Source organism: Crocodylus porosus, unplaced genomic scaffold (genome assembly GCF_001723895.1).
Source record: "Crocodylus porosus isolate Cpor-Errol unplaced genomic scaffold, CroPor_comp1, whole genome shotgun sequence".
Taxonomy (NCBI): Eukaryota; Metazoa; Chordata; order Crocodylia; family Crocodylidae; genus Crocodylus; species Crocodylus porosus.
This window is the reverse complement of record NW_017728931.1, coordinates 83,225,768-83,239,914: the sequence shown is the minus strand read 5'-3', so window position 1 is coordinate 83,239,914 and position 14,147 is coordinate 83,225,768. Positions and strand designations below refer to the sequence as shown.

Sequence of the window (14,147 nt, the reverse complement as noted above, 5' to 3'; positions counted from 1 at the left end):
GGGGGCTACAAGGATTGCCTCCCTGCCCGCGGGCCTTCTTCCACGGCCAAGCGGCCCGCAGCCGCCGGAGAAGAGTCCCTCCGTCCGAGGCTCCCTTCCCGGTTTCCTCCGGCGCGGCGGCCACCAGCCCCCTTGTTACCTTAGGCTCGTCGAGGGTCGCTGCGGCCTCGGGCTCCACAGCTCCCTGCCTTGCTGGCTCCTGCGGGGCAGTCCTGGGCTCCGCAGTTCCCCGGGCCACCGCCGCCGACTCCTGCCGCGTGGCTCCTGGCTTCGCGGCTGCCGGCTTCGCTGCCGCCGGCTCCTGCCGCGTGGCTCCTGGCCCAGCAGCTTCCGGCTCCGCGGCTCCCGGCTTCTCCGCCGCTGGCTCCCGCCGCGTGGCTCCCGGCTCCACCGCACCTGGCTCTGCAAGTCCCGGCTCCGCAGGTCCCAGCTCTGCAGCTCCCGGGGCAGGCTCCCGCTGGAGCCTCCGTCCTCCTCTGCTTGGAGTAGGTGGGCTCCTTTTATTCTCCCGGGCCGGTCCCGCTCCAGCCCACTCTGAGTTCTGGGAAACGTTAAGCTCCTGGCCAAACTTCCGGGTCGGGCCCCGGAAGTTGGGCGGAACTCCGGGGTTCCCCGATCGACCCTGGCCCCTTGGGGCCCCGGCCCCCTCACAGCTGTAATGAGATATGTTTAACCATAGTGTTGCTGTGTCCTGTTCTTTGATAGACAAACTACTATGCCAATCTATTGGCAGTTCCATGTACATGTCTAGAAATGTGTTTTGTTTGCATATTCTGTAGTTTATTGCCATTGCTTCAATCCTTGTTGTTGATGTAGTTAATGTAATTTTTTTCCCAATTTTATATTTATTAAGGGTCATCAATCTGTGTTGGAACTCGTAAAATGCCTGAAGTCTATGAACCTCTGGCAAATGAGGAATTACCTGACACTGCCTTTTGTCCATAAAATCTCATATATTTGGAAGGCTATCCTCTGTATTTAAGTAATGATGACACACAGTTGCTCTTTCTGCCCTACCAAAAACTCTTTTATCTCATGATCAGTTCTTTTGGGCAAGGACTGTACAGGCCTTTTAAGATCTACTCTTCATTTGGCTAGAAAGGCTGCAGCTTAACAGTATGAAACACTCTCTTTCTCCACCAAAGGCTGAGCAGCTGGGCAATATTCAGAATGTCTTTCAAAGGAATATTTAGTGGGGTGAAGGGGAAGTCATGGTGCACAAGCAAGTTTGACAGATTTATGTACTCCAAAGGTCTTGGCTTTCACTTAAAAGTGGGGAAGTCTGTGTTTAGCTTCTCCTTTCTGCACCAGAATTGGCTATTACGCACACACCAATGCTCTATTCTGTACCGCAGCATCATGCCCTGCCTTCCACCTCCTTTGCCACCACTGAACCTGATAAACAGGTATCCAAGTTTTCCGTTTTCCATGGAAAAATGGAGAGAAATGCAGATTCCCCTTTTACCCACCAGGAAAATGCAGGTTTTGCAGTTCAATAAAGAGCTCTCTGCAGGTTGGCAGAGTGGGAAGAGGGCAGTCAGACAGGGAGCACCATGTGCATGTATATTGGGGGTATGCAAAGCGGGCCATATTCATTTCGGATTCGGCCTGCTTTGGGGGACAGTGATTCAGTTTGTTGATTTGGATCACTGTTCTGATTCGATTCAGCTGAATCTGAAGATTCGATGCTGATTTGGAGAATTAGTGATTTGGCCATAGACACAGCTTTAAATATTTTTTCTACATACCTCGAGGTACCAGGCACAGCTCGTGAATGTTGAGATGGTGGGGCGGGTGGAGCATCCCACAGGAGCGTGGGGGGGCCTTCTGTATGCTTGGCAGGACATCTGGTAGTGGACCAGATGTTTTTCCCATCCACTTCTGGGTCCAGTGCCGAGTGTGTGGGGGACCCTCCCCCTTGCACCTCCCAGCTTGGCAGTCAGCCACGGGGGGACCCCAGGTGCCTCTCCAGACCTAGGAGGCACCAGTCGCTGAGCTGCGTGGCGGGATGTGACTGTTTGAGTCATCTCATCTCTCCAAATCTCTCTGAATTGATGTGGAGGTTCCAGTTTCAATTCAGAGAGATTAAAGGGTCTCCTGATTCGATTCGGATTCGGAGGTTTAGCCACTGAATCAGGCTGAATCTCCGCCACATTGAATCGGTGACTGAAGCTTTGCACAGCCCCAATATATATGCATGTGGCTGCCAGAAAGCCTGGAGAGCAGCTCCTGCAGGTAAGCTGGGGGGGGGGCCCGGCAGCGGTGCAGATTGAGGCCCGCATAGGAAGGAAGTTGGGCAGGTTTGGGACTGGGGCTGCTGCTGCCCAGCTGGGGGGCATGGGGCTGGGGGCCAGAATGTGCGGCTGCAGGGCTCTGATGGGGAGTGGGATGGGGCCACAAGTGACTTGTCTGGCGGGCAGGAGGATGGCCCGCTCCCCCTTGCTGCACACACTCCTGGCGGGGCAAGGGGACCCAGATCTGTGCGTGGGGCTTGGGCTTCCTGCCCTCCCCCAGGGCCTCTGCAGCCCAGCGGATGCAACCTAGCGCTACAGGGCAGCGCAGGGAAGCTCCTTGCCACTGTGGGCTCTATGCTGCCCTTGTGAGGTGCCCCCTGCCCACACAGCCACAGTGCGGGATTGTGTACCAGCAGGGTAGGATGATGCGGGGGCAAGTGAGGGGCATCAGCAGGGTTGGGGTACTGTAGCTTGGGAGTAAGGGGCCTGGACCTGCAGTCTGTGAACTAATGGGGCAGGGGGAGCTCTGATTTTCCGTGATAAAAAACCCAAAATCAAATACCAAAATCACAAAAATTATAAATCAAAATTTATAGGTAGTTAGAAATTATTTTATTATAGTGATTGAGGCACTGGTAGGCTTCTAACTTACTTTAAAATTGTAAATATATCAAGAAGACATTGTGTTCAACCGATACACATATATGGTGGCTGTCATTTTAATTGTGGATTTTGGGGGTTTTATTAGAGAACATGCTATTTTTTTTTTTGTCAGAGAAATCCAGGATCCCTGCTGATAAACATTTTGTACCCTATTGGCAATACTTTGAACAGTATGAAACGGTAATGGCTTTTGGATGCAAGCAAATGAGTCCAGCTTAAAACCAATTTTCAAAGGCAGTATCACAATATACAGACAGTATTTTTTTTGAAAAAGGAAATAATTATGAGAACATGTCTGGAACTTTTAGTAGAAGGAACCAGAGGGCTCTTCACCAGATGAGTTGCTTCCAGGTGAAGTGAACCTTAGAAATACTTTGTTATAAAAATAGATTTGATCTCTGTCTTTCCAGTATAAACTGAAGGAAGTAGTCTGACCTGAATAATTTGTACAGGATGAGAGCGTGAGGTCTGAGGCAGTGGCCAGGGTAACCTCATTAAATACTTGTTTATTTTGTATTGAACAAAAAAGAGCTGGCTTAAATATTAATATATTTCAAAACGCCAACAATACCGCATCTTTGTCAAAAACTGTATAATACATGTGATATAGGCTCCCAGTGGGGGTGGTGCAGACACCTGTCCTGGGGATCTTTATAAAGACTGGATGCACACCTTGCTGGGGTTATTTGACCCCAGCAGCCTTTCCTGCCCAGAACAGGGGGGCTGGACCCAGTGATCTCACAAGGTCCCTTCCAGCCCTAAACTTCTGTGATTTTGTGACAGACTGCTTATGGTGTCCAGTGCCTGCCATGTGAAACTTCTCCCTTCACAGAACTGTTTCTGTTGTTAAACCTGAGCACAAGCCTCCCTGGAATCCTTTGTAAGATTGTAGCGAGGTTTAGCCATGGCACCTCCTGATGGCCACACAGTCCCTGCCCGGCTCCAACTTTAGGGTGCCTTCCCCTTCCTCGTTTGCTACGCCTTTCTTGTTGTTTTATTGGGAGGCAGGGTGCTTAATCATCTTAGAGCAAACCTTAATCTGCCTAGAAGCCATCAGGTCCCTCCTGGACACCACCGGTTTCAATCCTGCCCTTAAGCTGTGTGGGCACTCTCAACCCATCCATGCCCAAGGGCACTTGTAAGCCTCAAGGGCTGACTACTTGCAGTTGTTCCTGTATGGCTGGGGGTGGGAAGGCCTCGGCCTTCTCAGCCTCCACCCGTTTTCTCTTCCTGAGCCCTTTAGCTTTAGTCCACTATACTAGACTGAGCTTTTGGGTCCTAACTTACTATCTTGCCCTCCGGTGCCTTTGTCTGTGCCCTCTGAGCGCTGAGCCTACATTGGCTTGCTTTCTTGGCTACTACCTGCTTTGGGGCACAGTACCCTTTATGTCCTGGATCCTAGCCTCTGGTGGGCTCAGGACACCAGTGTGTCCTCAGGCAGTACTGGGACTGCCTCCAACAATAGTCCCCAACCCAAACCACCGGATCAAACTCTAACAGAAAACCTAAGCCCTCCAGCTATAACCAAACCTCTAGCCTCCTGGCTATATATCAGAAGTCCTACTTGGCCATGGACCACTGCCAGCCCTCAGCCCTTCACTTGCTGCCTCCAAACCTAGAATTTTCACAGTCTACCTCTTGGCAAGAGGCTGATCGTGGAGCTCTTCCCTCTTCAGTTTCCAGGGCCAGACTGTCTGTGCTGACTCTGACCCTAGTTTCTCTCTCTCTCCCAGGCCCTTCTCCTTTCAGGGTTGGCTTCAGGTGCCCTCTAATTAGGCTTATTTCCTGAGTTTCATTGCAGCCCAGCTGCAGCTGTGCCCTATCTCCCCTGCAGGGTCTCTCTGGGCTCTTTCTGCTTTAAAGTGAACCCCGGACTTGCTGTTAAAAAGATGCTGTGCAAAACCCTGGTTTCAGATGAAAACATGCTAATAATACTGTTTCTTGTATCATGCTGATTATAAAACTTAACACGTTTAATGTATATTTTAAAGTTGGTCTGTATTTTTATTTAATTTTACTGTTTTTTTTTTTACTTATTTGTCTTATGAGAAATTCAACCTTCTCTCCATAGTTCCACCGGTGATTATTTCTCATTCCCAGACTTTTTCTTTTCTTTTCATTGTAAATTAACAAGACTATAGCAAGAGAGAGAAAAGAAAGAATACTAAAGCCTGCAGTTCCCTCAAATTTCTGTTTTCTTCTGTACGCCTTTGAGGCCCACCCTTCCTTTCACAGTAGGGAATACATGTGTTGTTAAGCTTATCAACTGCATGAAGTGACGGTGGATGCTGTAAAGAAGTATCATAACAATGATTTATAAATTTATAGCTTGAGTATGAAACATGGTAGGAAATCTTAAACATAATCAGAAATTAATAAAGAAAATGCTGCTTCTGAATGTGGAAATGCTAATAGATTTTTGCATTCAGCACAGTACTTTGAAAACACTTCCTGGAGGTTTGTTTTTAATTATTATTTCAAACAGCAGTTAACTTTGTGTTGTAGAAGATGGGCATATTAAATGAATGCTTATGTTCAAATCCATTTGGGTGTATAGATCCCCAAATCAGTACCATATCTTGAAATTTCAGAATACAGTATTATATGTAAAGAGGTCTATCTAGCATTACAAATACATACATGGCACGTCATGGAAAAACATTAAATGAGACTTTGTACAGGTTTGGTGCTTTAGTTTTCTTCCTTTCTCATACTAAGATTTAAGAAAATATTTGTTTAAACATTCTGAAATCTCTTCTGGGGCCTTCCACACTACAGTTTGGGAACTATAGTCTAGGGTATTACAGTAAATAGCACCAACAAATAAGGGTGAACAAGAACAGATAAGAAGAAAGGAACTGTGGGTACCCAATTCAAGACAAATTAGTCTCACAGCAAACAAAGTAGTAAAATGAATGCCCCCCCCCCAAAAAAAAAAAAAAAAAAAAATTTCCAGAGGCCTTATCTGGATGATAGGATTGGAATTTGATGCAAAGGGCTGGCCTTCCTCCTTTTGGATGGCATGTGTTAGTGCCAGGAGACAGGATTTTTGTGAAGCTGGTTGCAGGAACAGCGACTGGTGCTGCCTGGTGCTCCCAGCCCTCCCACATCAGATGGACAAACCACACTATGAGAGCAACAGATGGGCATATTTAACCCCCTGATTCACATAAGAATCGCCTCCCCTGCCCCTCTCCTCCATGCTTAATAGCATGTCCCCTCCCCTCCTTTCCATGGCTGTGTGGGTGGGGAGCTCCAGAGCTGCTCCTGCCCTGCTTAGCTTGGGCTGTCTGGGGAACCAGGCTCAGCTAAAAACAGTGGCAGCAGGGCCAGTTTCCCTTCCCTGAGCTTGCTCCCAGACTGGCAGGGAGCAGCTGGGAAATCAGGTAGGTAGGTGGCTCCCCACGCAGCCCAACTGTAGTGGGATAGCAGTGGCTCCAGAGTTTCCCCAATCCAGGGACAGCAGTGGCAGTGGGTAGGAGGCCAGGGAGAATGGGAAGGGAGGGGAAGTGCTGCTGAGCATGCAGGGAAAGGGAGGAAGGGATTTTTACTTGATTCAGGGACTTAAAATCCTGGCTGCTGGTCCTGTAGTACGTTATGAAAGGGAGGTGGGGTGTGACTGCACCCCATGTGGATTTGCTCCTGGTTGGCACCCTGACTTCTGATTCAGAAGAGGTCTATGAGATTGGCAGTTCTCTCTGTCTGAGAGAAGAAATAATGGAGTCTTTAGTTTCGTCTAACAAAACCATTTGGGAGCTGCATCCTCACAACTCTTCTAACCCTGCCGTCAGTCCTGTCTTTACACTCACAGGCCCTGCTAGGTCAAGTTACTGTCACAGCTTTGTGTAAAATTTTTCAGGCCTGCAGCTTTTTAACTAATAATTGTTCCTCCTTCTTGCCAAACAAGATGTCTTGTCTAGGCCAACAATTCTCAGTCTTTTCATATTTGAGGCACTCCTCGGTAGACTCAAGGCACCCCCCTGAAAATGACAGCTCTTGGCTTTCACTCATTTTTTGACTTCTGAAAAATAACAGAGCAATTCTTCTGTAGCTAAGACCTCAGATCACAGAATGATTCTGACTCTCTGGATTTTTATTGGAAATCTTTGGGTTTATATTGAATCATATAGGTGGTTACATATCCTAAGATTGTTTTGGTAATATTGTATGGCTCGATTGCTTTCCCCCTCACTCCCCCCCCCCAGCCCCCACCCTACAAAGGATCCCTTAAATACAGGAGCGGGCAATTATTTCCAGTAGAGGGCCACTTACTGAGTTTTGGCAAGCCATCAAGGGCCACATGACAGCCAGCCAAAAGCAGATAAATATTGATTTTTTTTAAAAAAAAATTTAGGGGCTCCACAGCGTGGATAGAATGGCCCAGTGGGTTGCATTTGGCCCATGGGCCACATTTTGCCCACCCCTACCTTAAAACGATGCCAGGACATGCTAGTTTAGAATCTTAGACTTGCTGGTCTAGGCACAACTTCTGTTGTGGAAAACCTGTCAGTCACAGGCTGTCTGGGAGCTGCAGCAACTTTTCTTTCTTGTCATTCTGCTTCCCAGTCTACTCCCATGGGCAATGCTGGCAGTTTAATTTGCAGTTCCAGCATTTGGCTTTGTGCTACTCTTTGAGCTGTTTCTCTGAAGACTTCAAACTGGCAGAGGGCACTAGGTGTTAAACTAAGGAAAGAATAACTCTCTAAAGCAAAGAACCTCACTTTTAGGATGATGGAAAACCCTTTCAATGCAAACAAGTTACTGTTTTGAACCTCATTCAGATGCACTTCTGAAGTGATCCTTTGAAATTATAAGAGGTTAAAAGATGACAAAGTAGCCTGCATTTCAGCAAGGCATGGAGCATGTTCCTAAATGCTTTGCTGAATAGGGGCCTAACCACCAGAATTTCAGGTCACCCTTACAAATGAACTCTGAGAAGGAGCTTGTAAGAGCTCAGTAATGTAAAGAATTATGGAGAAATCTAGGCCATATCTTGTGACCAGTTCTGTTGGGAATAGTTTTAATGGACTTAACAGGAAGTGTGCTAAGGAATAGTTTACTCAACTTTTACAAGTTCTTAACTTAGTAAGGGCCACTTAACTACACTACCACTAGTTCTTTTCTTTGTGGCTTTGTATAGGATACATACATACTTACTAATATTGTGTGAAAATGAGACTTTTAAATGGCTATTGGTCCTTTAGCCTAGGAATAAATTGGAAGAGAAGTACATAAAAGTGTTTGAATTGCGTAAAAATATACCTAAAAGTAAAGCAACAAAAAGAGAGTAGGAATTGTGTGATATATCCAGTGTCTTGGAGCGGTGTGATCGAAGGCTACTGTTCTGCTTATGGCTAGAAAGTGAATGAAAAATGCAGTTAGTTTGCTTTTGTTGCTTAAATTGGATCCTAGTTTTGAAGTGAAAACGGCATGGGTTTACAAGCATGAATTTTTCTCCTGAAAAGGTCATAAAAAGATATGCTTTTGTAAGAGGGGGAAAAAAGATCTAAGTCCATTGCAAATTGCTTTTGGTATTCAAAGGCATACTTAAATTAAACCTGTTAAAGCATCTGTCACTCATAAGTGGTAAGATTCTATGTATCTGTCCACCTGATGTTTATTAAACTAAACAAAAAGGAAGAACAGGAAATTACAGATAAATTAACTAGGGAATTTAACTTTTTTACCTGCTCCATTTATGTATTTATTCTCTTTTTAGGAATGTAGAAAAATCAGAAAAAACTGCCATTTTATTTTTTTTTTTCCATATTTTTGCATTTTGATCTTGCTGTTATAACTGATAGCTATTTAAAAGTAACCTTATTTTATGGTTGAAGTCCTGACCATTGTTCAGCACTTGAAAAATATGTACTACTGGGTAGTCTGCAGTGTGCATTACTGATGACTAAAAATACTAAGATCTACTTCCCAAAGTGTGAATAATGTAATGTTTAAGCCTTGTTTAAATCTTCGCTACAGCTGTATGTTCATTTTCAATATTGTGGACACTCCGTCTCAATTGTTTTATGGCTTTAAATATAGAACTTTGTAAAGTTTAGTTCTTAAATTTTTGGCTCAGTGGGAGCTGTGGGCACTTGACACCTCTGAAAATTAAGCTCCAAAATTAAGCTTGCTTGCTTAAATTCCAAAAAAGGCCTTTTCCACATTCTCACCTAGTGACATGACTATAATGATGTTAAAATTGTCTTTAATGTAAGCAATCATTTAAGGTTTGAAAACTTAAAATTAAGGACTGGATGTATTTATATTGGATATATTCAATCAAAATAAGTTTAATGGACAGCATTTACTTTTCCTTTGCCTATTACAGGGGATGCAACCTATCTTTGCACTATAATTTATGCTACCTTTATTGAGTCCAACTGTGGTTCTCAATTGTGGTGACACAAGACCCTTTCAAGGGTGCCACAGGTGCTGCCCCTGCCAGGTGGAACTGCATTGTATGTCTGTTTCTTTTAGTGGCTTGTGGAGCCAGACTGGGAAGCAGTCTTTCCACAGCTGCTTTCCAGTCCAGCTTGCACACCCCTCTTGGAAACAGGTGGACTGGGCAATTTTATCTAGTGGCAGTGGCAGCAGACTTGAAATAAAGTGGGTAAGCTGAGACAAGCAGTGGTTCTCAACCAGGGTGCCACCAAATTCAGAAAAGTTATGGAGGGTACCTTAAGCCTAGAAGGCTAAGTACAGAGAGTCAAAAAGCCAGAGGCTGGATTGATTCAGTCTTTGCTTGTTAGTCTAAGATGTAAAGATTGAATCTAATAAGCAAATAAACAGACATTCATTTTTGATTCAGGAAAGTTACATTCCTGCAGTGGCTCAAGCCACAAGCCAGGGGGTGCTAGGAGCACAGCTTTGGCATGTAGCCAGCATGGGCTGTGTGTCCACTTCTCTTCCTGCTGCTCCCAAGGTCTCTGGGATTTGCAGTCCATACCCACACCAGCAGGACTCTGCAGAGTTGCTCATTACTTCCTCTTCCTATTTCCAGGTGCCTCTGGGATTTGTAGTCCACAGCCGTAGCCAGCAGTAAGTAGGCAAAGCAGGGCAGGGCAGGACAGGGCAGCTCTGTACTTGGGGAAGGGAAGTTTAACACCCCTCCCTGACCCCAGATCTGGAGTGGCCAGCAAGCCAGCCAGAGAGGCCAGTGAGCCAGCCCTCACTGCTCCAGCTAGGGAGCGGAGGGGCAGGGCCAGCCCTGCTCTCTGGAGCAGACAGCGCAGCCCAGCTCAGGGCTGCAAAATGCTGGGATGCTGGAGGACTGATTTAACTTGAACTAGGAAGGGGTCTGGGACAGAAGTTATATAAAGCGCTTTGACCTCAGTCAGTTAAGTCTGATGCTACATTCAACCAGATTTGTCTTAAACCAGTTTCAGACATTTTGAAACTGGTTTATGTACACTGAACTTCTGTCCTGCTACAGGTTTAAACCAGTTTCTGATCACGTAAGTCAGTTTATGTGCAACTTCTGTCCCAAGCTGAAAGGTTCAGAACTGCTGTACTAGACAGAGTCTCAGACAAGAAATTTATTAGCCTAGTGAATGATTGGGTTTTGGTTTGGTATGATTTTGACAGGTGTGCCTTCCAAGACTCATTTATGAGGCTATTAAACTCTGTTAACATATGCCATTGTAGGGGAATAACCTGTTTTTCATTCCCCCTGACATGGAGTCTCAGATCTCTTAGCTCTTTGACTGTGCAGAATAAGTGATTCATTTCTCTTCTCTGGTTTCTAACCAGTACAAATAGATTTTTACTCTGGCAAGTGGTAGCCAGTAATTCTCTCCAGGCTTCCCTCTCAAATCCTGGCTCCCTCTTATTGGCAAAGCTCTAGCCTGTTTCTGCCTCACAGTATAGTAGAGCATCAGAAGAATCCTCTGCAGTTTTACTTGTCTGTTAATCTTCTAGCTGCAGTCATGTCCTCTTTATTGTCTCCCTTTTTCTTCCTTGTTCAGTATGAGCTGCAACTCTAAAGAAAAGAGGCCGCAGTAATGTTTTGCAGGCCTCTGTAAACCAACTTCTCCTTTACATCCTTTGAGTGCCTCAGGTCTGTCCAAAGTGGCAGCAGCTGCTGGCAGGAGATCAAAGGACAAGAACTACAGTGAAAGCAGACTGCTAAGCAGCAGGGAAACCTCCAAGCTGAGGCAGAGCCTTCCTTTGGAAAATGTTTTGGATTGCAGAGAGCCGGCAGTCAGGAAAGTGGGTTTCCCAGCATGTTCCCTGCCCTCTATCGCAAGCACTTAGAGGCAGGGTTAAGGGAAGACTGTTACTCACGGGATAATCTCCTGGATTAACCAGATTTTCAGCAAGGTCAAGTATCAGTCCTTTCAGAACTCCTGCACCAGGCTAGGGAGTTTTCTGATGGACAAAAGTCTGTTGACCCCTTCTCATATGCTTTGATTCACTAGAAAACAAGTTAATTAACACAATTGTAGTTTATTCTGAGTCAGTGGTTTTGCCTTCTAATGTTGGAGCTCTGATGGTATTAGGAAGAGCCCTTGCCCTCGCATGATTTTTTTTGAAACACTGATCTCCTTCATCAGTTTTCTTCTTCCCTCACTCTAGTCCTCTTACTCCAGCCCAACCTGTTTCATCTCCCTTGGTCTCCTGTCTTCTCTCTGCTCTTGATTGTTGGATGTATGCTACTTGGGCCCTTTCTCTATGTTACCCCCCTCTATTTCCAGCTTTCTAGAGCCCATGCTTTGCAGACCCTCCTTCCTTTCCCACTGACCCTGCCTGGGAACGTATCTGAAAACTGGGCCCCTTAATTCCATCTTGTGCTGTCTATTCCCACTTTCCAAGACTCCTGCTCAATCCTTCCCTCTCTTTCCCCCCTTTCACCATATCTATAGCTTGGTCCTGGCAGGTAAATGATGCAGCTCCTTCTTTCCATATATTGGGGTCAATGGCAGATACCAGCTGAGAGCACACTTGCATTGGGGGCAGGGTTGGGGGGGTGAGGGTGTCAAATCAAGTGGAAATAATATTATGTAGTAGTACATGGGGGTGGAGCGGTGCTTTGCTCATGACCTGTACTAGGCACTAAAATGTCTAGCTATGGCTGTGGGGGAAACTGTCTTTACCTCTCTTCCCCTCTTCACAAGCATCTGGGCTAAGTACAGTCAAAAAGTCTGAGACTGAATTTATTCAGTTGTTGCAGGTTAATCTAAGATGCAGAGATTAAACTGAGAAACAACTGGACAGACATTTGGTTTTGATTCAGGAAATGTAGCCACATGCTTGCAGTGGCTTAGGCCAGAAGCTGGGGGGGGTGCTAGAGCATGGCGCTCTTGCACATGGCCAACATGGGCTGTGTGTTCGCTTCCTCTTCTTGCTGTACCCGAGGTCTCTGGATTTGCAGTCCAGAATTACAGCAGCATGAGAAAGGAAGGAGGATTCTGCAGAGTTGTCCATCACTACTTCTTCCTGCTTCCAGGTACCTCTAGGATTTGTAGTCCACGGTCACAGCCAACAGTAAGTTTTTAGCAGGGCAGAGCAGTTCTGTACTCGGGGGAAGGAAAGTTTAACTGCCCTCCCTGGCCCCATACCCCAGCTGCCTGTAGGGGGCAGTCCCTGCCTCACTTTGTCCCCATTTTGTTTTAAAATAGGAGGCAACTTTGCCTTGGTTCCCCTCCCCCCCTTACCCCAATATTCAGACAGAAAAAAAGACTATTTAGTCTTTGGGGGGGGAGGGGTGGTGGTATTTGCCTACTTGGAAAGACAGATATTAGGAAATATGAATCTTTTTCTTTTGAAGACTTTTAACAAGGGGACACATCTCTTGCTTCTCATTTTGTCCAGGTCAGATAGAATCATAGTCATAGTGCAGAGGTTTATGTAACTGCAGGTGTCTCTACCTGAAGTTTAATGGAGCTGTAAGGATTTCACATCTGCTGAATCAAAACCAGCTGTATTGATTTCACATCTGCATCTTGGGATCAGGGAAGAAATGCTACAAGTAAAGATAGATGCTGGTTGCATTTTCACTTGGAACCTTCAGGCTTTCTGAGAATTTGATTATTCCTTAGCAACAGAAATTGCTTTTAATCCTGGTTGAATTATGATTACTATTATTATGATGATGTTCAAAGTAGTTCATGATCACTTTTGGTTGTGAGATCTTTGTCCTTCCATAGACTCTCCTTCCACTGAATGTTGCACATTTTTGGAGGGAATCTTTGCTAGCATAGATGCAGCTAGCTTGAATTCTTGCATTTCCTTCTGTCCATTCAGTTGCCATCTTGCCTGGCTAAATGGATAAGGAGATGCTAAACATCCATTTGCAGTGACACAAGTGGAGCAAAATGTAAGGGGAAAATCAGTTGCTAGAATGAATGATGTTTAGTCAGAAATAAGTACATGCAAGTCAAGATCCAGCTTGAAGCATTAAAATGTGTTGAAGTAACTAGAGAGGAAGTGTAAACCTTCTTTCCCTCTGGGAAAGTTTAACAATTATCTATATTGCTTTTTCTTACTAAAATATTTTGGAGGAAAATATGATCTCTGTGTACAATATTTCAGGTACTCCTGTTGCTTGTTCCTTTCCTCCATCCCCAAGTTCTTGCATCATTTGTTTACTACAAATCACTTATTTTATAAAAAGGACTTGACATAGGAAGAACTGGACTTCAGACATGGTTTGTACCTTGTCAGAAGTAGCCTGATCCTTGAAATACTTAAGCATAACTTAATTCATCCAAGTAGTCGTACTGAGTACAGTGCACTTTAAAATTTTCTCCGTAGGGCTCTCTAGCTACTTGTGTGGAGAAGGAGCAAGCAGCACAAGAAGCCATGATCCTGGACTGAGCTCCAAGGCATTAGTATAGTATAATACAATACCTAAAATATAATGTTAAAAGGGCACCAAAACCAGAAAGTCAAGTGATCAAAAGTTAGGAAATACCAAATAATAATTGCATATTATTTCCTCCTTTCTTTCTGTGTTGTATTTTTTTGTTTGTTTGGTTGGTTTTTTTAATATACAGAATGGCCAGTGCTCATTTAATGACTCCTTGCCCCTCTCACCCTTAGTCATCAATGCATGGCCCATGAACATATTCACTGCATTCAAGCCTTGCTGTCAAGGCAGAATTATCAATTCACACTAAGATGTGGGGGGATGTGGGCACGTTAGAAGGGAGGAATAAGCTACAATCAGACCTAGACAGGTTACAGGGGTGGGTGGATGAGAATAGGATGGGATTCAACACTGACAAGTGATGCACCTGGGGAGGAACA

At 45.3% G+C, this 14,147-nt stretch overlaps 1 protein-coding gene across 3 annotated transcripts in view; it reads left to right on the top strand.

The window, feature by feature from the left end:
- Positions 1-14,147, top strand: part of RASSF3 (Ras association domain family member 3) — an 84,860-nt gene that overhangs the window by 35,526 nt on the left and 35,187 nt on the right. Inside the window, exon 1 of one of the 3 annotated variants that reach the window (XM_019543293.1) lies at positions 13,143-13,248. The exons of 1 other annotated variant lie outside the window; for it this stretch is intronic. In XM_019543293.1, the coding sequence (XP_019398838.1) occupies positions 13,240-13,248 (9 nt within the window). In that variant the 5' untranslated portion in view covers positions 13,143-13,239. Of the gene's footprint in view, positions 1-13,142; positions 13,249-14,147 lie in introns of those variants that run through there. One more of the 3 variants, XM_019543294.1, reaches the window with a different exon arrangement.